The sequence below is a fragment of the Aspergillus uvarum genome (assembly GCF_003184745.1).
Source record: "Aspergillus uvarum CBS 121591 unplaced genomic scaffold BO82scaffold_28, whole genome shotgun sequence".
Taxonomy (NCBI): domain Eukaryota; kingdom Fungi; phylum Ascomycota; class Eurotiomycetes; order Eurotiales; family Aspergillaceae; genus Aspergillus; species Aspergillus uvarum.
Window position 1 is genome coordinate 351,634 of NW_020291325.1, and position 20,221 is coordinate 371,854.

Sequence of the window (20,221 nt, forward strand, 5' to 3'; positions counted from 1 at the left end):
CATAGTAAGAGATCAGGGATTCGATGCTGATCCAGATCAAGAAGAAAGCTGGGCTGGTGAAAGAAATTGAACTCCGGGAATTGCCGGATGAAAGTATGGAACGCACGCTCGGCAATTGTCTTGCTCAACCCAGTCAAAGGAGTCTGGATCCTCGATGCCTCGTTCGAATGCGATTCAGACATGCTGGCCTCCGGCATACTATACTGCTGGGAGCCAAAAAGAAAGGCATGATGATGACGTTGCCCGAGGTGACGCCGGGAAGCCTCTTGAGTATCCGACGCGGGGTCTGCCCGAGACGGATTGACTCCCAGGCTACTATCAGGTATACGAGCAGCGCTGTCCTTCCGGGGACGGGACGAGGCGCGCACCCGTTTTGACGCATGCTTGGGTTTGGTCAGAACACATTCGCGTCCGCGATGCAGGGTGCAAGCTCGACAGGGTGGGGAGCCGTTGTGATGGCATTTGACCTTCGCACTCCTGGACCAAAGCTCATTCAGTCAGCGCCAAAATCGAGGACCAGAATGAAGAGCTCTGGTGCTACTTCATCTGTAATGCCAGAAACGAAATTTCCAAACTCATATGGGCACCAAGCTCACCGACACCAATGACACGCAAGTGTGGATCTCATGATTTGGAATGTCTGTGGTGAGTGTAGTTCTCCATCAGCAGGAAAAGCTGGGTGGGGGAAGGGGAACTGGATCAAGATATCATTCCCGAGAGCTGAATCTCTATCGCATATCACATGACATCCATACCACGGTTTACATCCAATGGTTGTTTGGTAGGACAAGCTGCATCAAGAAGTCTCATGAGAGTAGGTAATTCTAGAGATAAGATATGAAACATACCGAGATTCTCCAGATGGAGGTAGCACCGTGCTCGTGGGATTGTGGAAGCAACTGCGCCACCACGGATTGTCCGATGTTGTCGCAAGAGCAATTAAGCTTCCAGCAATGTAATTTGACAGTACCCCCATATCGAGGAATATCAATATATACCTAGTTCCAAGACTTAGTCTGTCTCAGTGACCTTAGTCGGAATTGTAATAAGGGATTCTCTCTAGGGCCTCTGGGGGACCGCTGGATACGAGATGCGAAATGCGAAATGCGAAATGCGAAATGCGAAATGCGAAATGCGAAATGCGAAATGCGAGATGCGAGATGCGAGATGCGACAGAACGTCGATTTCTAAACCGAGATCACCGGAACCGGGACGTGCTCGGCTTTTCTCTGAACTGGAACGAAGGGCTATGGAATCTATTGAACAGATAGGCAAACTGGAGCCATCTCGACTAGTGGCGCCATCGGCCTTGGTCTTGAACAACGGTCAAATGATTTATAGCTTCCTGTATCCCATCCTCCCAGATCCTAGCATCAAGTGAAAATCATCCTTCCAGAATCAAATCAGCAAATGGCCACCGCTACTTCAGTCTACTTAACCCCAGAGAATGGAGGTGTCTTCAGTCTACCGGGGCTCAGCTGGGCATCCGCTCGCAAAGTGAGCGAGGTGCTCCAGCATGACATGGAGAACCATCACATCTATCGCAATGATATTGAGTTTCACGGTAGGCTACCTCGACGCATTGCGATTCCCATCAGCTGATACTAAACTTATGCCGCAAGATCATCTTGTGCACTTCATGCTCACGATCTGGGCCCTGGGAGCCTCCCCCGAAACCATTCAGTTGCAGTATGAACGCGAGGCGAAATGCCAACGACCAGCATTTCCCCGGGACGAGGCCAGAATCCAGTCGTTCGCCGACAAGAAGGAGTTTATGAAACACATGTACCACGAGGAGCAATATCCGAACTACCTGGCCTTCTTCCAGCGCGTGATCGCGGACAAGGGGGTCCCGGCGGTCATCAACGAGTACCTCTTCGGGGGCGACGAGCTGGCGGAGTCGCTCCTGTCCCGGATGTTCGCGGGCCTCGTCCACCCCATCATACACCTAGGGTTCGGGGTCGAATTCCAACAGCCGGCGATCGTCGCGCAGGCGCTGGCTCAGGCGTCGGTGCACCAGGATTACCTGAGTGGGGACTTCTACAAGCCCGCTGCGGTAGCGTCGGCGCGCGCCCCGACCCCAACCAAGACACTGATGGAGATCATGGACGAGATGCGCGCCAACCAGACCCTCCATGACACGGCGGTTCATGGGGACTCGGAGGTCTTCGCAGACGGTATCTTGAAGCGAGCCGGCGCGGAGGTCATCCGGGCATGCAGTCAATGGAGCGTTCCTGAGGACAAAATAAACGAGAAATTGGTGGAGATGATCAACACCGCCAGTGAGTCTTCCGTCCTCTTTTCGCTCCGGATTTGAGCCCAGCTCGTCCCATAGAAACATTCAACTCACCACCGAAAACAACAGTCTACTGGACCGCGACCGCGCAGCATCCGCAAAAGCAGTTGAAGCTCGACTTCTTCTTCATTCACGCCGTGAACCTCTCCATTTTCTTCAAGGCGTTCACGGACCTCCCATACCTGAGTTCTGCCAACAAAGCGCGTCTGCTGGAGATGAAGGGGCGCACGGATCTGCTGATCTGGGCCTCGCGCAAGATGCCATCGCCGCAGCCGCGCGATGTGCTAGAGTATCCGATCCGCCTGGGCTGGCCCGATGTCTTCGCCCAGAGTTATCTCCACCCTTCGGATGACGGCCATCTACCCAAATTCGTCCGCACGGTGGCCTTCGCCGAGCAGTTGTGCCGCCCGCATGAGTCGACAATGGATCTCCCCGTCCGAGGCGACATGTGGCTGCAGATCGGGAATATCGGTACGTGGGTCCTCGCCATCCCGATTTATCAATTTGGTTTTTCCGAGATCGCTCCTCTGACCACGCTCTTCTAGCTGTGGACTCTGTGGGGATCATCGCAGAGGATATGTGGGTTCGTGGATCTGGGTTCGAGGAGTCCTGGGAGAAATTCGGGCCCCGGACTTAAGCCGTAGGTGTTTACATGTTTTACTGAGCTGTATGGAGAAACTTGGATTTCTCTAGCGAAATTCAGTTTACTCGCTCTCATATCGGTACTGGAGAATAATGTGGGCAGTTGGAACAACCTTGAGTCAGACATTTCTGGAGTTTGTAGTGAGGACAATTGACGGGATTATGTTTAGTCGACCCCGCGTCCGGTCCGCGACTGAAGCCTTCGCAGAATTCTTATTAGTACAGGCGGCAAGGAAAGAAACGAAGAGCGTTTGGCCGTGATCTAGCCCGTACAGGGGGCAGGTAAATCGAAAAACAGAAGGGGAGTGTGTTGTTGGAGGGCCTGGGGGGGCCGGGGGGGCGCTATTCTTATGAGGCATATTATTCGTAAGGGGGTGAAAGGGGTAGGGACTGGGTGGGGGAAGTGGTTTGAGAGTATGGGGGATTGAGGATTGGGGATTGGGGATTGGGGGCTGTGGTGGTAGTTGTTTTGGAGTGTTGGTGGATTGGGGCATTGTAGTGATTGTTATACAACGGGACTTTCATTACTGGTTGTCACAATATCTACTATGATCGTGTAGGATATTGACAACAACAACTACCTACAGAATGAACAAGGTTATGGATGAATAAGATAGATGCACTCACTGAATGGCGTCACGATTGATTGGTGAAGCCGGTCACTGTGATGTCATCCCCCCATTTAGCCACCGACCTATCGCAGCCTCCCCTTATCAATCTTTCCCTACAGAAACCACAATTTAGAAAATTGTTTCAACTTGGAAGCAAGCAAGTTAACCTTGATTGAGTCGAGTATCTTCTTGACTCGCTGGTTTGGCCTCCGGGCTTTTCTGCACTGGAGACCCGTCAGAACTAGTCTACGCTCGTAATCGCCGGATGCAATCTGGGGAACGAAGATCAAGGAACTTAGAACGCGAATGGTCCATCGAATCTAACCGTAGAACGATCAGATCCCTTCCGTACGGGTCTGTCCAACTTGACCTTGTTCTGCGGAGATCTGCGCAGCCCACCCACTACCTCTTTCATGTCCGGGTAATGTATCCCAGCAATCAGCGACAAGAACGCAGTTCTGTTACACCTGTCATGTTTGTGTCATGCTTCTCGGCGTGCAAACACCATCTCGAAGCTGGTTCCACCGTTAGGTCATCGTGATGCGACCCAGGCCCAAGCATATATGCAGTCCATGCCGACCACCCAGAAGAACGCTCATGCAACAGACTCCCAATTTACTGCATTGCTTTCCGGCCATGCTTCAAGCCCTGAACCTCTACAGCGTCACATGCCATAGAGCAATTCGACACAGCACCTTCAGACGTGTCAACTACCAGCTGCTCTTCGCCGTCTCCCGATACTCGACTACTACCACCTCGCCCTCCCGCAAGCTGGCCACCATGGCGCAACACTCCCATCAGTTCATGAACACCTCCGGCGAGACGGACCCGGTCTGGGTCCGCCACATGCCCTACTCCAAGTACCCGCACTTCCCTGCCCTGGATGGGAACGTTGAGACCGACGTCTGCGTCGTCGGGGCCGGCATCGCCGGTATCTCCATCGCGTACGAGCTGGTCAACCGCGGCAAGCGGGTTACCATGATCGAGGCCCGCAATGTCCTCTCCGGAGAAAGCGGCCGCACCAGCGGCCACCTGTCCAACGCGCTCGACGACGGGTACACCGAGATCCAGAAGAAGCACGGGTCCCAGGGCGCGCGGGCCGCGGCCGAGAGCCACACCTGGGCCATCCAGCGCGTCGGGGAGATCTCCAAGTCCCTGGGCATCGACTGCGAGTACCGCACGCTGCCGGCCTATGAGATCTCGCAGTACCCGCGCGGCGACTCCAAGCACGACCAGGAGATCGTGGAGCTGAAGGAGGAGGTCGATCTGGCCCAGCAGCTGGGCCTCCGGGCCTCGTACCACGAGGGACTTGCCGTGAAGGGCTGGAACGGCGCGATTGACCAGCGCGACGCGGCCGTCTTCGCCGACCAGGCCACCTTCCACCCGACCAAGTACTTTGTCGGCGTGCTGGAATGGCTGCGCCAGCAGCCCAATTTTCAGTGTTTCACCCATACCCGCATGATGTCTGTCGAGGAGAAGGATCTCGTCCAAGTGAAGACGTTCAATGGCTACACGATCACCGCCAATGACGTCATCCAGGCCACGTGCGTCCCGCTGCAGAAGCTGAGTGTCATCGCCGAGATGGAGTACATGCGCACGTACTGTATTGCCATCCGCGTGCCGAAGGGGTCCATCGAGGACTGTCTTCTGTATGATGAGGCAGAGGCGTACAAGTACATCCGCTTCACGGAGTGCGATGCGAAAGATGACTATCTGGTGGTCGGGGGTTGCGATCACAAGGTCGGCCAGGAGGAGACGGGAGGCCGGTTCGAGGAGCTCGAGACCTGGGTGCGCGAGCGATTCACCCAGGCCGGGTCGGTCGACTACCGGTGGAGCGGGCAGATTTTTGAGCCTGTCGACTATATGGCGTTCATCGGTCGCAACCAGGGCCAACACCATACCTATATTGTGACGGGCGATAGCGGGAACGGACTCACCCACGGTGTGCTAGCAGGCAAGCTGATCGCGGACGAGATCACGGGCACTGAGAACGCTTGGGCTCAGCTGTACAACCCCAACCGTCTCAAGAGTATCGCGAAGTCGATGCCTAGCATGATAAAGCATGATCTGCAGATCAACGCCCAGTACAAGCGGTGGATGCAATCCGACATCAAGGACATCGAGGATCTCGCGCCTTGTTCGGGAGGCGTGATGAAAGAGAACCCGGCCAAGCCGATCGCCGTGTACAAGGATGATCAGGGCAAGGCCCATAAGTACAGTGCCATCTGCCCTCACATGAAGGCTGTGTTGAGTTGGAATGATACAGAGAAGAGTTGGGATTGCCCGGTCCACGGCAGTCGGTTCAGCTGCGACGGAGTGTGTATTGAGGGACCGTCCAAGGCCAACCTGACGCCCATGGATGAGTTTGCGAAACGTGAGCAGCGTGCTCAAGAGGCAATGTAAAAGATAGTAGAATTTTCTTCTCTTTTTTTTTGTCTTCATTCATAGGAAGTATGTAATGATTTAAATCCAGTACCATGGATTCTAACAAGAGATGTGCGTTGTCCGAGGAATAGAATTAACCATGAACGGGTAAGGATACGAAAACGATGTACGACCGGGGATAAGCTTATTGAACCCGTCGCTCCTTTCCTAATCGGGAGTACGCAACGAGATACGAAGCATCATTTTTCCCCTTAGATTCTTCGACACATTGCCACGAGGTTCAGATCCCCAGCAATCATTTACGCTGCATTTGAGGCAAAATGAGGTCCACTGCTGCCTTAATTATGGATTCGGTCCATGGCCGCCGATGTCTGGTACGGCGACAGCATTTAAGATAAAAGCAGAGCGCAATCCTCTGTCTTGTCTTCTTTCTCTCTTGCAACCCAGTCGCCATTGAATCTCTTCAGCCAATACTTCTTTTGCTAGTCAACCAACACAATGGCTATGGAATTCACATTTTACTATTACGCGCCGTCCACCGCAGCCGCGGCCATCTTCGTGGTCCTGTTTGGCCTCAGCACCCTTCTGCACTTCTACCAGCTGACCCGAACGCGGTCATGGTTCATGATCCCTTTCTTCATCGGAGGCATACGTACGTCAAGCATGTCATTCTTTGTCCATATCCACACAAGCTAACAGTGCGGGCCAACAGTCGAGACCATCGGATACGTGGGCCGCCTGCTGTCCGCCCGGCAGAGCCCCGATTTCACTCAGGGGCCCTACATCATCCAGAGCGCTCTGATCCTCATTGCGCCCGCCTTCCTCGCCGCGAGCATCTACATGACTCTCGGTCGTATCATCCGCATGGTTCACGCGGAGCAACACGCGGTCATCCGCCTGAGCTGGATGACCAAGATCTTCGTGACGGGCGACGTGCTTTCCTTCTTGATGCAGGCTTCCGGTGCGCTTCAGCCACCACCCTCACTCTGCTGCAGCTTGCTGATCGATAAACAGGCGCCGGGCTGATGGTCAGCAACTCCGATGACCCCTCCAGCGGCGAGCACATCATCATCGGCGGTCTCTTCGTCCAGATCATCTTCTTCGGCTTCTTCATCATCACGGCTATCATTTTCGAGTCGCGCATGCGGAAGAACCCGACCAGCACAGCCATGGAGCTGTCCGGCGTGTGGCGCCGGCACATGGTCGCCCTCTATGTTTCGAGTGTTCTGATCTTCGTCCGTTCCATCGTCAGGGTGGTGGAGTACCTGCAAGGGTATGACGGGTACCTCATGAAGCACGAGGCGTTCATCTATGTCTTCGACGCGCTCCTGATGTTCGGGGCAATGGTCGTGCTGCAGTACTACCATCCCAGTCAGATCAACTGCTTTCTCGGAATGGGGGACAAGTACTCGGAGAAGGCCTTCAAGACGCGCAAGTTCGTGCCACTTGCGACGGAGATGGAAGTGTCGTCTGATGTTTGAGGGGCTGTGTTCCGCGATGAATGTTATGGAAGGTTCTCTTTAATGAAGCGATGATTGTTTCGCATGTTTGTCTGCCACCGATGCATGTGCCTGTATATACTTAGTTTGTGATGTCTCCTCCGACATCGTCTGCAACCAACTTGATCAACATCCACTTATCATCAAGTCGAGAGGAGAGCCATGTTATCATTCTTATACGCAGCCGTGCAGCTTGCATTCACCATCTGCTTCCCGGCATGCATGCAGTGCTGCTGTGGTCGACGTGCTGTTATCCGCATTTAGGCTGAAACTGCCGTACCTACAGTCGCTCTTGGTAGTGTAATCCAACCAATCCACTCGTATTGGGCGTCACCCTCCGTCTGCGAACCTGCCGATAGGCCAATAAAGATACCTCTCGTGATTCCATCTGCAACAGCCTGCAGCTGCGCGATACTAAGACCGAATAATCTGGTTCAGCACAAGCAAATGCCGTCATACTGGGACCGAAGTACATATATCTTCAAGCCAGCCCACCTTACTTCCTCCAACACTCAAACTCTAACTACCAGCACAATGCCAGAAACCAATCCCCGGGACATCCTCCCGAATCTCCCCTGTGCCCTCCCAAAAACAGGCATCCCAGAAGATACAGACATCCGCAAGGTCGCGGGCTTCTTCTCCGACCTCTTGCGCACCGACCTCACGCCCGCTTCCTTCACCCAAGACGCAGTATGGCGGGACACTTTCGCGCTGACCGGCACCTTACGAACCATCTACTCCGCCCCCACCATCAGCGATGTCTTCAACCGCCTACGCACCAGCCGGGAAGCCCATGCCTTTTGTGTCCACATCGACACCGCAAAGCCCATCCGCCTGAGCGCCGAATGCGGCCGGATCGACGTGCCCTTCGTCTTTCAGACCCGATCACGCCCGGGGACCTATTGCTCCGGGGTGGTGTCGGTGGTCCGGGCCGCGGACGAGGAGTATCGTGTGTGGATGCTGTGTACGATGCTTGAGGGACTGCACGGGCGCGCGGATGTTGATTCCCTGTGTCCCGGGGTGCAGAACATCCATGAGATTCGCTGCACCGAGAATATGGACTTTGAATGTGTGGTCGTCGGGGCGGAACACTCGGGGTTGGGAACGGCGGGCCGGTTGAAGGCCCTGGGGGTTTCGTGTGTTGTGATTGAGAGGAATGCGCGGGTTGGGGATAGTTGGCGGAGGAGGTATAATTCGCTGAGGTGTAGGTCTTTCTTTCAATAAGTACGGCACTCAGTGCTTTTTGGGACTGGCGTTTGACGACGGAGCTAAACTCGGAGGCAACAGTACACACCATTCGCAATTGGTCTCATCTCCCCTTTGAGCGTAACTTTTCCCCCTTCGTGTGGGGAGTGGCTAACCAAGAATCAGCTGGCAGAAGGACTAGAGTCCTGGTCACAGCGGTTTGGGATTGTTCGTCGGGCCCCGGATTCTTTGGGCTGAGTATTGAGGAAACTGCCACTGACGGAATCTAGAATGTCTGGACGGTGACCGAACTGGAATCCGAAATCTGGGATGAGAACAAGAGGAAGTGGACGCTGAGACTTCAACGGTATGGAGATGATCAGCGGCCGAGTCGTCGTCTGTCAGTCACTTGCTCTCGTGTCGTGCTGGCCACAGGCGGACCGGCGTTGACACCTCGCAAGCCTCGATTTCCGGGCGAGGTTCGTCTGCCTGATGAACCTTATCTCTCTGCTGATGATCTCTAACAGGAGACGTTCAAAGGTGAGATCCTGCACTCGGCGAAGTACAAGAATGGGAAGACATGGAAAGGTAAAAGGAGCATGGTGATTGGCTCGGCCAATACAGGTAAGTCATATTGCTCACAGACACCGTCAACCTGTCTCTTCAGAATTGTGGTTGAATGCGAATGGAATATTGGCCATGACATTGCGAAAGACCTGGTCGCATATGGAGCTTCAAGTGTCATCATGGTGCAGCGCAGTACGACTTGTAAGTTCCCCCGATAATTTCTTTGGGAATGAGTTAAATTCTATGCTTACGAGCTGTGATAACACCAGATGTTCTGCCCCGGGAATACTTGCAGCGAGCATGGGAAGGTAGGCTGCGTCTGCTGCCGTTTTCGTCAACTTCGTCTGAGAGTGTTGCTCTGATGGTATTCCAGGCATGTTCAGCGAGGTGACTCCTACTAAAGTCTCCGATCGCGAGATGAACCTCGTCCCGACGGCTGTGGCGCGTTTGATGACCATGGCAGCCGTGCATCCCCAGGCGGCGGCCGAGCCAGAGCGGTTCTAAAGTCTCGTCCGCGCTGGGTTCCGAGTGGAAGTGTTTGGAGATCTGATCTATCAGTTGAATCAGCGTCTTGGTGGGCATTCTATGGATACAGGGCCATCGGCAATGATCGCCAGGGGCGAGGTAGGAATCATGTCAGAGGCAGAACCAAGAGTAAATCGTGCTGACTGGGTTTCGAACAGATCAAGGTCAAGTCCGACAGCGCGGTAGTCTCGTACACAGAAGAGGACCTTCTTCTCGATGACGGGAGTGTTCTTCCGGCGGATGTTGTGATCTTCGCGACGGGGTTCACAGGGATTCTCCGTGACTCGGTCCGCACCTTCTTCGGCGAAGACGTCTACGATCGCGTGGAGGACTATTGGAGGGTAAGTTGAAGGGCGTTTACGTCCCAATCGGCCGTAGGTGCAATCTGCTCTGCTTCTTTGCATATATGTTATGACGATTGTTGAGATCTAACGCGAAATGCATGCCAGGTCCTGGTCTATGGTATATTGGAGGGAGGGGCCAAGCTAGATTCTATTCGAGATTTGTGGCTTTGCAGATCCGTGCCAGCATCGATGGAACTCCATTGCCTGCGTACCAAAGAATACACGTAAAAGAGAACTCGGCATCGTCGGTGATATTCTATCTCTCATGATCCATTGCGAAGCCCCTAGGGTAGAAGCTCCTCATTGCAGCTGCTCGAAAAGATAGACTGAATGATGTCCCGGCTGCCCTAATATTTTCAAATGTAGCAATGTTCTACTGCACTTGAGTCTGATTTGATAATCATACGAACGGTCATCGTCGTGCCTTTCAAAAGGCTGGCAGCGGTCCTGAGATCATGACTTGTCCCGCCTTCCTCCATTCAAGCTTCTCGGCCAGCATATCCCAGCTCAGTGGACCGTCAAATCGTCCTATGCCTTTCAGGCGAGCCGCCACAGATGCAACTAGCTGTTCAAACTGGTCTTCGATATCTTTGATTTGTTGTAAATATTTCGACTCATGAAAGGAGTCAGCGGATTCATTGTCGTTGGTATCAGAGTCGTCGTCATCCTCGTCGCTCAAGTCATCATCGACATCATCAGTATGATCACGGGTCTTGCGGTCCAGAACTGGATCATTGCGAGTGTCTGCATTCCTCAAAGTCCTCCGGAATTGAGACTGGTCGCTTCCGTAGCGCGTGGCCTGGACCTCTGAAAAACGGACACAAAGGTCGAGAATAACGACAATGACTTGGTGAATAGCTACAAGATTGTCCGACAGCAGGCATTGTTCTTTCAGAGACATCATGAATCTATAGTGAGCCTCGACCATGCCATCAATGTCACTGGCGGCAGACAAGGCCTTGCGTAGCGACGCGGTCGCTGCTGAAATGACGAAGTCTGTCATGTGACTGTAGATGGCGTTAAGAAACCAGAGCATGTTGTGTCGCAGCGCATAGCTTAGCGTATTTTTCCTCGTATCTTGTATCTTGTCATAAATATTGCTATGCTGCAAGCGCTGCTTAACAAGTGCATGCTTCGCTCTGCGTATCTGCATCAGAAATCTGGAAATTTGCTGGTACTCATAGATCGCGGATTTCGGGATGATGTTCGCAACAGGCCATGGTAGAATGTAATCAAATGAAATTGCGTTAAGCATGTTCATCGATCGGCTGCTGCCCTTCTCGCCGTTTGGTCCATCCGTTGAGGATCGTACGATGATTCGTGACGGGTCAATAGAAGGCATCGAACCAAAAATACTCTGCGCCAGTTCTGTAAGGAGATATCGGTCGCTCCATGTCGCTTTCCCTCTATCGATCAGGTCAAATATTTTACTGTCGATTATGCCAGACATGCTCATGTCTCGGCAGAGGTAGATATACTCCAGAGCCTGAAGCGATTCCCACAACCCGCACTGTTGGTCAAATTTGCTTCTCAGTAACGCAGATGTAGCAGTGTGATTTTCTTCCACCATCTTCTGTAGGGCAGACTCGAGCAAAACAGAAAAAGGAAGGTAAGGTGAAGGGGATTCTGGAGGGCACACGTCCTCTATTGTCACGGATGTTTTTCTGCGATCTTCATCACCCGGACTCACGTTCAGGTGTCGCAGGAATACCATGCTCTTGCCAGTAATCAGAACTTTCTGCATGATAGGTTGGATAAATTGAGGTACAGAGGAGAAGTTAGAGGGCGCATGAAGGATATACCAGTCATGCCAGAGGGTTCGCAGATCACCATTCTTCTGCTGGTGGTGGACGAAAAATCCATCATTGGCTGCGTCTTCTAGTTTGCCAGTTTCTAGCCAGAGACGGATAGGTCGGGCATATGTCTCCAAGCAAGAAAAGAACAGATCAGCAAGAACCGCGAACCCCTCATCGTCACCTGTCGCTTGGGTCAAGCAGACTACATCGTACAGACGGTCGAGACATTGAACGGAAGCATTCACTGACGTTGTCTCAAGCTTCGAGACTAGGTCTGACAGTATCAGGAGAAGCCTAGTCTCACGGCACACATCTTCATAGAGCTGCAGTAGACTAACAGAGGCGGTTGACGTTGGAGAAAGGTATTGATGTTGTGATTTTGAAAGAAACATGTCATGATTACTCAAACAGCCTTCCAGTTCCCGCTGGAAGGTTTGCATATAAGGAATAGTTTGTGGCATCCTGACGAACAGTCTGAGAATGTCGACTTGAGTTCCGACTGAACTTAGGGATCGTAGAACCGAAGAGAGAGTACCAATCGATAAATGCGCAATAGTGTAGTTCTGATCTACTTCAACAATGCCATTAGGTCGTCGAAACATGGACGTAGGCAGGCCTTGCAGCATGAAGATTGTTTCCCGGATAACCTCAAGTTCCGTCAGGGCGCAAGATATTACTTCGTGATCCCCATCGGACTGGGTGTTTCTTGTCCAGAATTGTGCCTGCTTGATCGACTTTACCAGTTCTTCGTCATCATCAGATGTTAAATCAGCATCTGGAATCACATAGTCTTCTTCTGGAGCTATGGAAGTCTGAGGTCGCCGCGAGCGGTAGGTGTCAGTTGACAGGGAAACAGATGCGATCTCCTCATCGGAAGAAACAGCTCCGTAGTCTACAGCTTCCCAAATATCCTCTTCACAAAATGCTGACCCGGCTGCATCTAAATCAGACCAAGTGAGCGGTGCGGCCTCCTCCTGAAGTTTCGGCTTTGGGATTCGGTCCAGTCGTGAATACTGAGCCGGACGATCCGCAAGCTCCAGCAGCAGAGAAAGAAATTCTGGGGCCCAGGAGCTACGGTGCTCATTGAGCTCTAGCAGCCTGTCATGGAGTGCATCTGCAAGCTCGTCTTTGTTGAGGACTTGGAATTTCTCCTGCAGTCCATCCAAGTGGTTGGCAACCGCAAATTGATCTGTACGGCCATGAGCACCAGCTTTGACTGTGTCCTCCGCGCGACGCTTGAGGGCAGCAAAGCGCGGTATGTCCTAAACAAGACATGTTAGCACCCACCCTTGAAGTAAAAGTGGGCTTGAACCAAATGCCTTTGCGTCAGCCTTTGCGACGGCCTCAATTAGCTTTTCTAGTAGAGCGCTCACGTTGGCCGTAGCAGCCATGGCGGGCACAACATAGATGAGCGAGCCTGAGCGCCTTATCTATGAATATCAGCACAGCCACTAAGGAAAAGACGAAAAGGAGCGCTCTCCATCGCTTTGTGGTTTCATCAAGGCCGTTGAGTTGGTTACGCGGCGCTGATGAAGTGGTGCAGGTCAGCGACCGAGCGGCAGAGATGATTGATCGGGACAGATCCACGCTAGTCCCGTTGAGGAATAGCGGCTAGGTGTTGCGGAAACTGGAACGAGAGACCGTCTGGAAGGGAAGAGAGTCTCGCGGCGAGAGGCGGCGATAAGTTGATTAAGTAGCGACAAGTCTCCCCTGCGACCTCAATTCTCCCCTGTTGCTCACTTTCCCCTCCATTTCACCTTTCGTGGGGATTTTGCAGACCGGCACAATGGCTGTCGCAAGACCCATCCGGATGCTGGCTGCATCATGCATCATCCTCGTCCTCTTCCTCATCTTCCAAATGAACAAAACACCCACCTTGATCAGTAAGGGGTCGTCGTCATCATCAACACCATACGAGGGTATCACCTCCGATCCTCTCAAAGATCGTACGTCTACGCAGTTTCAACGCCTTCAATTCTTTCGCCTTGTCTATCTCCTACTAATATGCCCTTTTCCCTTCCTCAATAGCAACTGGCGAGCCAGAGGGTAAATTGTGGCGTGTGACCGACGGCGACTATAGTCCCGGCAATTCGAAATCTCCCCGTACCAACGCGGCCCTCATCTCTCTTGTCCGAAATGAAGAACTCCACGAATTGATCCCGACCATTCGCGATCTTGAACGCACCTGGAATAGCAAATTCAATTATCCCTGGATTTTCTTCAACGACCAGCCCTTCACCGAAGAATTCAAGAAGCTGACGCAGGCGGAAACCAAGGCAAAATGCTACTACGGTATGTCCCGCTGATTGACCTAGGCATTGTAACCACAAGTCTCTGACGTCGACATGAAGAGCAAGTGCCGAAGGAACACTGGGAGGTCCCTGAGTGGATCGATATGGACCTATTCCGCGAGTCCGCCGAAGTGTTGAAGGAGAAGGGAATTCAGTACAGTGACAAGATCTCGTATCACCAGATGTGCCGCTGGAACAGCGGCTTGTTCTACCAACACCCCGCCCTCCAGAAATATCGGTACTACTGGCGTGTTGAACCCAAGGTCAAGTTCTTTTGCGACGTTGACTACGACGTCTTCCGCTACATGGAGGATCGGAACCTCACCTACGGCTTCACGATCAACCTTTTCGATGCTCCCGAGAGTATACCATCGCTCTGGCCCGAGACCAAGAAGTTCCTCGCTGCAAACCCGACCTACCTGAACAAGAACAATATGATGAACTGGCTCACCGATGATCAGCTCCGACCCGAGCACACGGAGGCTGCCAATGGATACTCGACCTGCCACTTCTGGTCCAACTTCGAAATTGGCGATATGGAGTTTTTCAGAGGCGAGCAGTACTCTGCCTACTTTGAGCACCTGGACCGGGCGGGTGGCTTTTACTACGAGCGCTGGGGTGATGCTCCGGTGCATTCTATCGGCCTGGGTCTCTTCGCCGATAAGAATAAGGTCCATTGGTGAGTCGATGGCCTCGCATTGTGTCCACAGCATCCATGATAATCTCTAACTCACAATGCTTAGGTTCCGAGACATCGGTTACAACCACATCCCCTATTACAACTGCCCCACCTCCCCCAAGTGTTCCGGCTGCACCCCGGCCAAGTTCTACGCCGGTGAGCCCTGGCTGGCCAAGGAGGATTGCCGACCCAGCTATTTTCAGCATGTCGGAACCCACTAGAAGATACGGCACGACATGATACGACTTCGTTTACACTTTATTATCTGGTGCAGACGGCAGGTGCTCCTCTATCTCAATATATACGAACATTCCGCATGAGGTACATGGAGATAAGAGACAGGTATCTCTGGTCCTACCACATAACAATTCGTTTACACACTCAATCAAGGGTGTCTGTTCTTTGCACTCGGTAATCTATGCCGTCCGAGCCTTGCGATCAATTATATGTACAGGATTTTAGTGCGCACGGTTGCCACAGCTTACATGTTCTACCACCATTACATACCCAGTCTTGTTGAAGAAATTGCTCAAAATTCATCCTGAACTTTGGGGGGCGTTACCCAGGGATTCGTTTCTCTCCATTGCTGCTTCTCGGGGTTGGTTGTATCCGGTGTGTCATGCGTTTCTTTTAGGCATCTCCGGACTGGCATTTACTGTACCTATTAACATTATTTTCAATGTCCCATGTCATTGATGAAGCTCTGGAAGCGGAAGCTTTCGAAGTGTATGAATTTTCCGGTCGCTACGCTTGTATTTTCTTGTAGAAGCCCACCATGAAATCAAGGGATAAATGACTTAAAGACTTACCAGATTCCTATCCATAAAGGCTGCCCACAATCGCATTGCACAGAGCAATAACAGTAGAACAAGAACATCGTCTTCGATTTTCGCACTTTACCCCCTCAATAAAACAGAGTAACAAGCAAATGCTCACAGGATTCAAAAAGCAGCACTGGTATAGAAAAGCACGCGTGTACCCTCCAATTCACCCCCATTCCCCACGACAGCCAGGACGCCGGAACGCAGCCATGTGAGGTCCGTCTTCTTTTCTTCGTTTATAGAAAAAATACACACACCACACCACACCGGGACAATTCAGCGACTTCATTCCAACTGCACTTCTAGAGTATGTATACAGCGTTCCTTATCTTTAACTGACTGACAACATGAAAAAAAGATAAAACGACGAGACGGGTGAATTCCGGACACAGAGGGTTGAGGTTCTGCGTTTACTGCTCCTCGGGGTAGAGCTCCTCACGGAGAGGAACACCCAGCTCCAGGCGGAGCGACTCAAGAGCCTCGAGGTATTGCTTGTACTGTTCCTTGGTCTCGGCCTTGGCCTTGATGCCTATTTTGAACGCCAAACGAAAGGGATTAGTATCTTCTTGTGAAATGTGCGGACGGTAGGGACAGGAAGAGTCAATTGGGAGGATTGAAGAGGAGGTTATCGCACCCTCGAAGACACGGACGGCAGTGGGGAAGTCGTTGACACGACGGGCAGCCTTGAGAGCGGCGGTGAGGACCTCAACGGAGGGGACGAGATCGTAGGCGAAGCAGTTGTTCAGGTTGCGCTGTGTTCGAAAGAATTGAAAATGTTAGCCCGGGCTGATATAGGTTCGAGCGAGAAGCGCCCAGCAATCCGCCCAATAGCAGCTTGGCTGATTATCAAGGCTGGGGATGCGAGTGGGTGACGCGAGCAGGGAAGGCATCGGCTTACCTGAAGCTCGAAGACATCCTGGACACCGTCGAATTCCTTCTCGAATCTATCGACAGGTGGGTTAGAGGTGAGGTTGTTGACGGGTTTGAAGTAAAGAGCGAGGTATTGCCATAGTCAAGGCATCAGAAGGGGCCGGGCTTCTCGGGTTCGGCTGCACGTTGCGACCGAGTCCGGACCAACGGGCTTGCATCTGTCTCCAATGGCTCGGCAAATTATGATTGCATACCTGTCAGAGAACTCCTCGAAAGTCTCGTCCTCGTGGTGGCCAGAGTAGCGCTGAGCGGAGGTGCTGAAGCTGGGGCGGCTGATAGCCTGAGCGATGGGGAACTGCACGCGGGCCCGGGGCAATTGAGCGGCTCTGATGAAGCCGGAGGGACGGACGGCGCGGCTTGCGACACGGAAGACGGAGATTGGCGACATGGTGGGAGGAAGGTGGTGGTGGAGGTGGACGGATTGGGGGTGAGTGAGGGGAGAGCAAGACGGGCGAGGTGTTGACGAAGTCGAAGTCAGAGGTTAAGCCGGGCTGCACTAGGATTTTGCGGGTGGTGTGAGGTTGTTGGTGCCTCAGGCATTCAGAGTATCCGCCCTACAGTGGTCGTCCGTCATTGATAATCGCCAGCTTTTCCTTTGCGGCTCCCGCCCAACCCGAGGCTTTCCGATGCCTCAGGCCACTGCTACGGGTATGCCCCGAGTTCTGCTTTCTATCTGCCAGTTGTGATTGGAGCATAGGCGGTACGCAGCTTATAGTTTTCAATTGGCTCATATTTGGCCCAGATCCCGTGAGCGGCATCGAGATCCGCACCCTTGCCCCGGAGATTACCAGTACCACCTCAGGCAGAGATTGTGCAAGCCTGATCTGAGACTGGCAACAACCGGTGATGATAGCTTGCGGCCAGTCCAGTTCAGCTTTCCACGTCCTTTCCATGGAATCCCTTGCCTACTGCCGCTGAGAGACTGACAATTATGATCGACGGTCGGTCATCTCAATTTCTAGTCCAGGTCTAGGCCAGTCATTGGGTCTTCAAATCCTCGTCCTGCGAAACCGTGTCTTTGTAATATATATCCACCGGGCGATTTCCATCAGCTGGGCTCTCAAGAATTACCTGTCAAAGTACCCCGCGCAGCAATGTGTTCGAGAAGCAAATCGTAGAAATCCGATCGGTGATCGGAAATATTCCCCACGGATCTTGTTGACTAATATCTGGGCCCTGGCACTGACCAGCAACATGTTTCATGAGTAAACAGTGAGTGATAAATTACCAGCTCGTTGAGTTCTGAATCAGAGGTATACAGCAACATAGAACCCTTAGCATAACCCTGGCGAATTTGCATGGAGATTATGTTTCAAGAGGCTACCAGGATCTCTTGATTCGGAACTCGTATCTATTGAGACATTGGCAATGTTAGGATAGTACCCAGTAATCTAATCATAATTTACCACCTCAGGTGGTATAGTTATTGACACCATTTCGATGGTCAGTCAGCAGGACATGTGAAGATTCATCATGATGGGCCGGGGTTAGTGGCCGCTTCCCTATGTAAGTCGTTATGACAACCAATTACATCTTGTGAATTAGGTAGGTAACTTTGGTGACCTTGACGTAACATGAAATCGGAGGAAGTGACTCTCAAAAGTTATCCTCAGTACTAGGTAGCTCTCCAACCTCTTCACAAAACGAAGTTATCTCTTGCTACCTCCAACGAGGCCTGCCAGCCGCAAACAGCGCAACAAGGGCACCAAAATCAGGACCAGCTGGCGAACCGGGAACTCGGAAGGCACATGATCGTCGGGCCCTAAGCGGGCGCCCCCTTTTTTTTCCCAGTGGCCGAGGTTGCGCTAGTCTATTTTCAGCCGCAGCGGACGCGCCGGAGTCCAAAAAAGAAGACACGCTGAAGGATGGATGGATTCTCCTTGCGAACAGGCAGTCAAAAGAGATACCAAGTCCTCCTGCTGCTCCACCTTGTCCGTTCCCTCTTCATTTCTCTTCTTCCGTATTCTTCTTCCTTTACTTTCCCTCTTTCTTATCCTTTGAATCGCCGCGTTTTCTCTTAACTCCCCCCTCCTCTCATTCTCTTCCCTTTTTCTTACCCCATTCTCTGCTCGCACCTCCAACCGGCCTGTCAGCAGTTTTGGGAGAGGAAGAAGAAGAAATTCGAGGTCTTTCGCTCTCCGGGACCTTCTTCAATTCGTCCACACCCTCAAGTGATTAGGATCTTGGTCAATCGCTCACCATGGCCGCCGAACTTCTTCAGAGCCTGCCCAGGCCAACCATTGACCGGCCGTTTGGCATCCACCTATGGCCTATTTTCGACAAGGCCTTCGAGCTTGTTGTGGGATATCCCGCCAGCGATTTCCGCTTTGTTGAGGGCGTCACACCCATGTCTACCTTCAAGGAGACTGCTGTGATGCTTGTGGCTTACTATGTTATCATTTTTGGTGGTCGCGCGTTCATGAAGAACCGTCCTGCTTTCAAGCTCAACGCGCTGTTCATGATCCACAACTTCTACCTAACTGCGATCAGCGCAACACTCTTGGCCTTGTTTATCGAACAACTTCTTCCTACCATCTGGAGACACGGCATTTTCTACACTATCTGCACGCACGAGGGTGGACTTACACAGCCTCTGGTCGTTCTGTACTACGTGAGTTTCGCAACAGTTTCACATCAGGTGGCCGAAACTAACCCGCTCGTTCGCGCTTAGCTTAACTACCTGACCAAGTACCTTGAGCTTCTCGACACTGTCTTCCTCTTCCTCAAGAAGAAGCCGTTGACCTTCCTTCACACTTACCACCACGGTGCCACCGCTCTTCTCTGCTATACCCAGCTCATTGGCTTGACCGCTGTCCAGTGGGTGGTCATTGACATCAACCTCTTGGTTCACGTTGTTATGTACTGGTACTACTTCCAGAGCGCTCGTGGTATCCGTATCTGGTGGAAGGAGTGGATCACCCGCCTCCAGATTATTCAGTTCGTCATCGATCTTGGTAAGTCGCTGTCTCATAACCGATTTCCTGAAACCCAACTGACCGTCGTTTAGGATTTATCTACTTCGCCTCCTACACCTATTTCTCCTCGACCTACTTCCCCTGGGCTCCCAACATGGGCAAGTGCGCCGGAGAGGAATTCGCCGCTTTCTCCGGAATCGCCGTCATCACTTCTTACCTGTTCTTGTTCATCTCTTTCTACGTCGCTACCTACAACAAGGCTGCCAAGACTGGCCGTCCTCGTCGCAACACCGGCAGACAGGCTGTTATCGACATGGCCAAGTTCGAGGTCTCTGCTCCTTCCACTCCCAACGGACAGGCCAAGTCGAACGGTGCCGCTGTGTCCACCGGACGCTCCAACGGCCCTGTTACCCGCTCCCGCAAGGCCTAAGTGCACGAGTGGTGAGACGGTCTCAGGGGTACATATCTTCACTTCTTCGATGACCCGTTTGACAAATCGGCTTCGAAGCGCAGATTAGTTCTCCCTTCGCTTTCACAGTCAATCTTCGCGCATCGCCTTCGGCCGAGCATGAGCGAGCTAACAACCAACCATTTCTGAAGCCGGGTCCCATACTCGGAGGCCAACACTTACAACTATTTAATGAATGACCTTGATGATAATGGTCGTCTTTGCTTTTCGACCAGCTTATGCATGTGGCCTTGCCGCTTTGCAGAGGTGGTGCAGAGCTAATTCAG

At 52.4% G+C, this 20,221-nt stretch overlaps 8 protein-coding genes across 8 annotated transcripts; 6 read left to right on the forward strand and 2 right to left on the reverse strand.

Moving 5' to 3' along the window:
- Window positions 1-1,410: 1,410 nt before the first annotated feature.
- Window positions 1,411-2,951, forward strand: BO82DRAFT_310732 (questin oxidase family protein; the record flags this gene model as incomplete). Its single annotated transcript, XM_025632390.1, has 4 exons — window positions 1,411-1,564; window positions 1,623-2,282; window positions 2,366-2,767; window positions 2,842-2,951. The coding sequence occupies 4 exons, from the start codon at window positions 1,411-1,413 to the stop codon at window positions 2,931-2,933; spliced, it is 1,308 nt and encodes a 435-aa protein (XP_025491790.1). The 3' UTR covers window positions 2,934-2,951.
- A 1,203-nt stretch (window positions 2,952-4,154) lies between these two features.
- BO82DRAFT_354594 (FAD-dependent oxidoreductase) lies at window positions 4,155-6,024 on the forward strand. The gene has a single exon (XM_025635241.1). The coding sequence runs from the start codon at window positions 4,186-4,188 to the stop codon at window positions 5,950-5,952; it is 1,767 nt and encodes a 588-aa protein (XP_025491791.1). The 5' UTR covers window positions 4,155-4,185; the 3' UTR covers window positions 5,953-6,024.
- A 414-nt stretch (window positions 6,025-6,438) lies between these two features.
- On the forward strand, window positions 6,439-7,571 carry BO82DRAFT_335987 (RTA1 domain-containing protein; the record flags this gene model as incomplete). Its single annotated transcript, XM_025633324.1, has 3 exons — window positions 6,439-6,586; window positions 6,647-6,895; window positions 6,949-7,571. The coding sequence occupies 3 exons, from the start codon at window positions 6,439-6,441 to the stop codon at window positions 7,413-7,415; spliced, it is 864 nt and encodes a 287-aa protein (XP_025491792.1). The 3' UTR covers window positions 7,416-7,571.
- Window positions 7,572-7,967: 396 nt separating this feature from the next.
- On the forward strand, window positions 7,968-10,323 carry BO82DRAFT_374777 (flavin-containing monooxygenase; the record flags this gene model as incomplete). The annotated part of the gene is made up of 10 exons (XM_025637438.1): window positions 7,968-8,637; window positions 8,721-8,776; window positions 8,909-9,097; window positions 9,146-9,242; window positions 9,333-9,386; window positions 9,455-9,493; window positions 9,559-9,650; window positions 9,744-9,809; window positions 9,869-10,055; window positions 10,160-10,323. The coding sequence occupies 10 exons, from the start codon at window positions 7,968-7,970 to the stop codon at window positions 10,321-10,323; spliced, it is 1,614 nt and encodes a 537-aa protein (XP_025491793.1).
- BO82DRAFT_354598 (putative gamma-tubulin complex component GCP5) lies at window positions 10,201-13,366 on the reverse strand. The gene is made up of 2 exons (XM_025635242.1): window positions 13,170-13,366; window positions 10,201-13,112 (listed from the first exon to the last, which is right to left on the reverse strand). The coding sequence occupies exons 1-2, from the start codon at window positions 13,239-13,241 to the stop codon at window positions 10,482-10,484; spliced, it is 2,703 nt and encodes a 900-aa protein (XP_025491794.1). The 5' UTR covers window positions 13,242-13,366; the 3' UTR covers window positions 10,201-10,481.
- Window positions 13,367-13,636: 270 nt separating this feature from the next.
- On the forward strand, window positions 13,637-15,041 carry BO82DRAFT_374779 (glycosyltransferase family 15 protein; the record flags this gene model as incomplete). The annotated part of the gene is made up of 4 exons (XM_025637439.1): window positions 13,637-13,796; window positions 13,879-14,142; window positions 14,202-14,820; window positions 14,885-15,041. The coding sequence occupies 4 exons, from the start codon at window positions 13,637-13,639 to the stop codon at window positions 15,039-15,041; spliced, it is 1,200 nt and encodes a 399-aa protein (XP_025491795.1).
- A 555-nt stretch (window positions 15,042-15,596) lies between these two features.
- Window positions 15,597-17,042, reverse strand: BO82DRAFT_82043 (cytochrome c oxidase subunit VI). The gene is made up of 4 exons (XM_025641585.1): window positions 16,766-17,042; window positions 16,540-16,585; window positions 16,276-16,393; window positions 15,597-16,170 (listed from the first exon to the last, which is right to left on the reverse strand). Exons 1-4 carry the CDS (start codon window positions 16,957-16,959, stop codon window positions 16,052-16,054), a joined length of 477 nt encoding a protein of 158 aa, XP_025491796.1. The 5' UTR covers window positions 16,960-17,042; the 3' UTR covers window positions 15,597-16,051.
- Window positions 17,043-18,682: 1,640 nt separating this feature from the next.
- On the forward strand, window positions 18,683-20,045 carry BO82DRAFT_82125 (elongation of very long chain fatty acids protein). Its single transcript, XM_025641586.1, has 3 exons — window positions 18,683-19,182; window positions 19,243-19,525; window positions 19,579-20,045. The coding sequence occupies exons 1-3, from the start codon at window positions 18,772-18,774 to the stop codon at window positions 19,914-19,916; spliced, it is 1,032 nt and encodes a 343-aa protein (XP_025491797.1). The 5' UTR covers window positions 18,683-18,771; the 3' UTR covers window positions 19,917-20,045.
- The last annotated feature ends 176 nt before the right edge of the window (window positions 20,046-20,221 follow it).

Excerpts from the sequence above, each read along its gene's own strand:
- BO82DRAFT_354594 (XM_025635241.1), top strand. The coding sequence starts at position 4,186 with ATGCTTCAAGCCCTGAACCTCTACAGCGTCACATGCCATAGAGCAATT.
- BO82DRAFT_354598 (XM_025635242.1), bottom strand. The coding sequence starts at position 13,241 with ATGGCTGCTACGGCCAACGTGAGCGCTCTACTAGAAAAGCTAATTGAG. Across the intron at positions 13,113-13,169 it reads TCGCAAAGGCTGACGCAAAG|GACATACCGCGCTTTGCTGC; the intron begins GCATTTGGTTCA and ends TGTCTTGTTTAG.
- BO82DRAFT_82043 (XM_025641585.1), bottom strand. The coding sequence starts at position 16,959 with ATGTCGCCAATCTCCGTCTTCCGTGTCGCAAGCCGCGCCGTCCGTCCC. Across the intron at positions 16,394-16,539 it reads AGGATGTCTTCGAGCTTCAG|CGCAACCTGAACAACTGCTT; the intron begins GTAAGCCGATGC and ends TTTCGAACACAG. Across the intron at positions 16,171-16,275 it reads TGCCGTCCGTGTCTTCGAGG|GCATCAAGGCCAAGGCCGAG; the intron begins GTGCGATAACCT and ends CGTTCAAAATAG.
- BO82DRAFT_82125 (XM_025641586.1), top strand. The coding sequence starts at position 18,772 with ATGGCCGCCGAACTTCTTCAGAGCCTGCCCAGGCCAACCATTGACCGG. Across the intron at positions 19,183-19,242 it reads CTCTGGTCGTTCTGTACTAC|CTTAACTACCTGACCAAGTA; the intron begins GTGAGTTTCGCA and ends GTTCGCGCTTAG. Across the intron at positions 19,526-19,578 it reads TCAGTTCGTCATCGATCTTG|GATTTATCTACTTCGCCTCC; the intron begins GTAAGTCGCTGT and ends ACCGTCGTTTAG.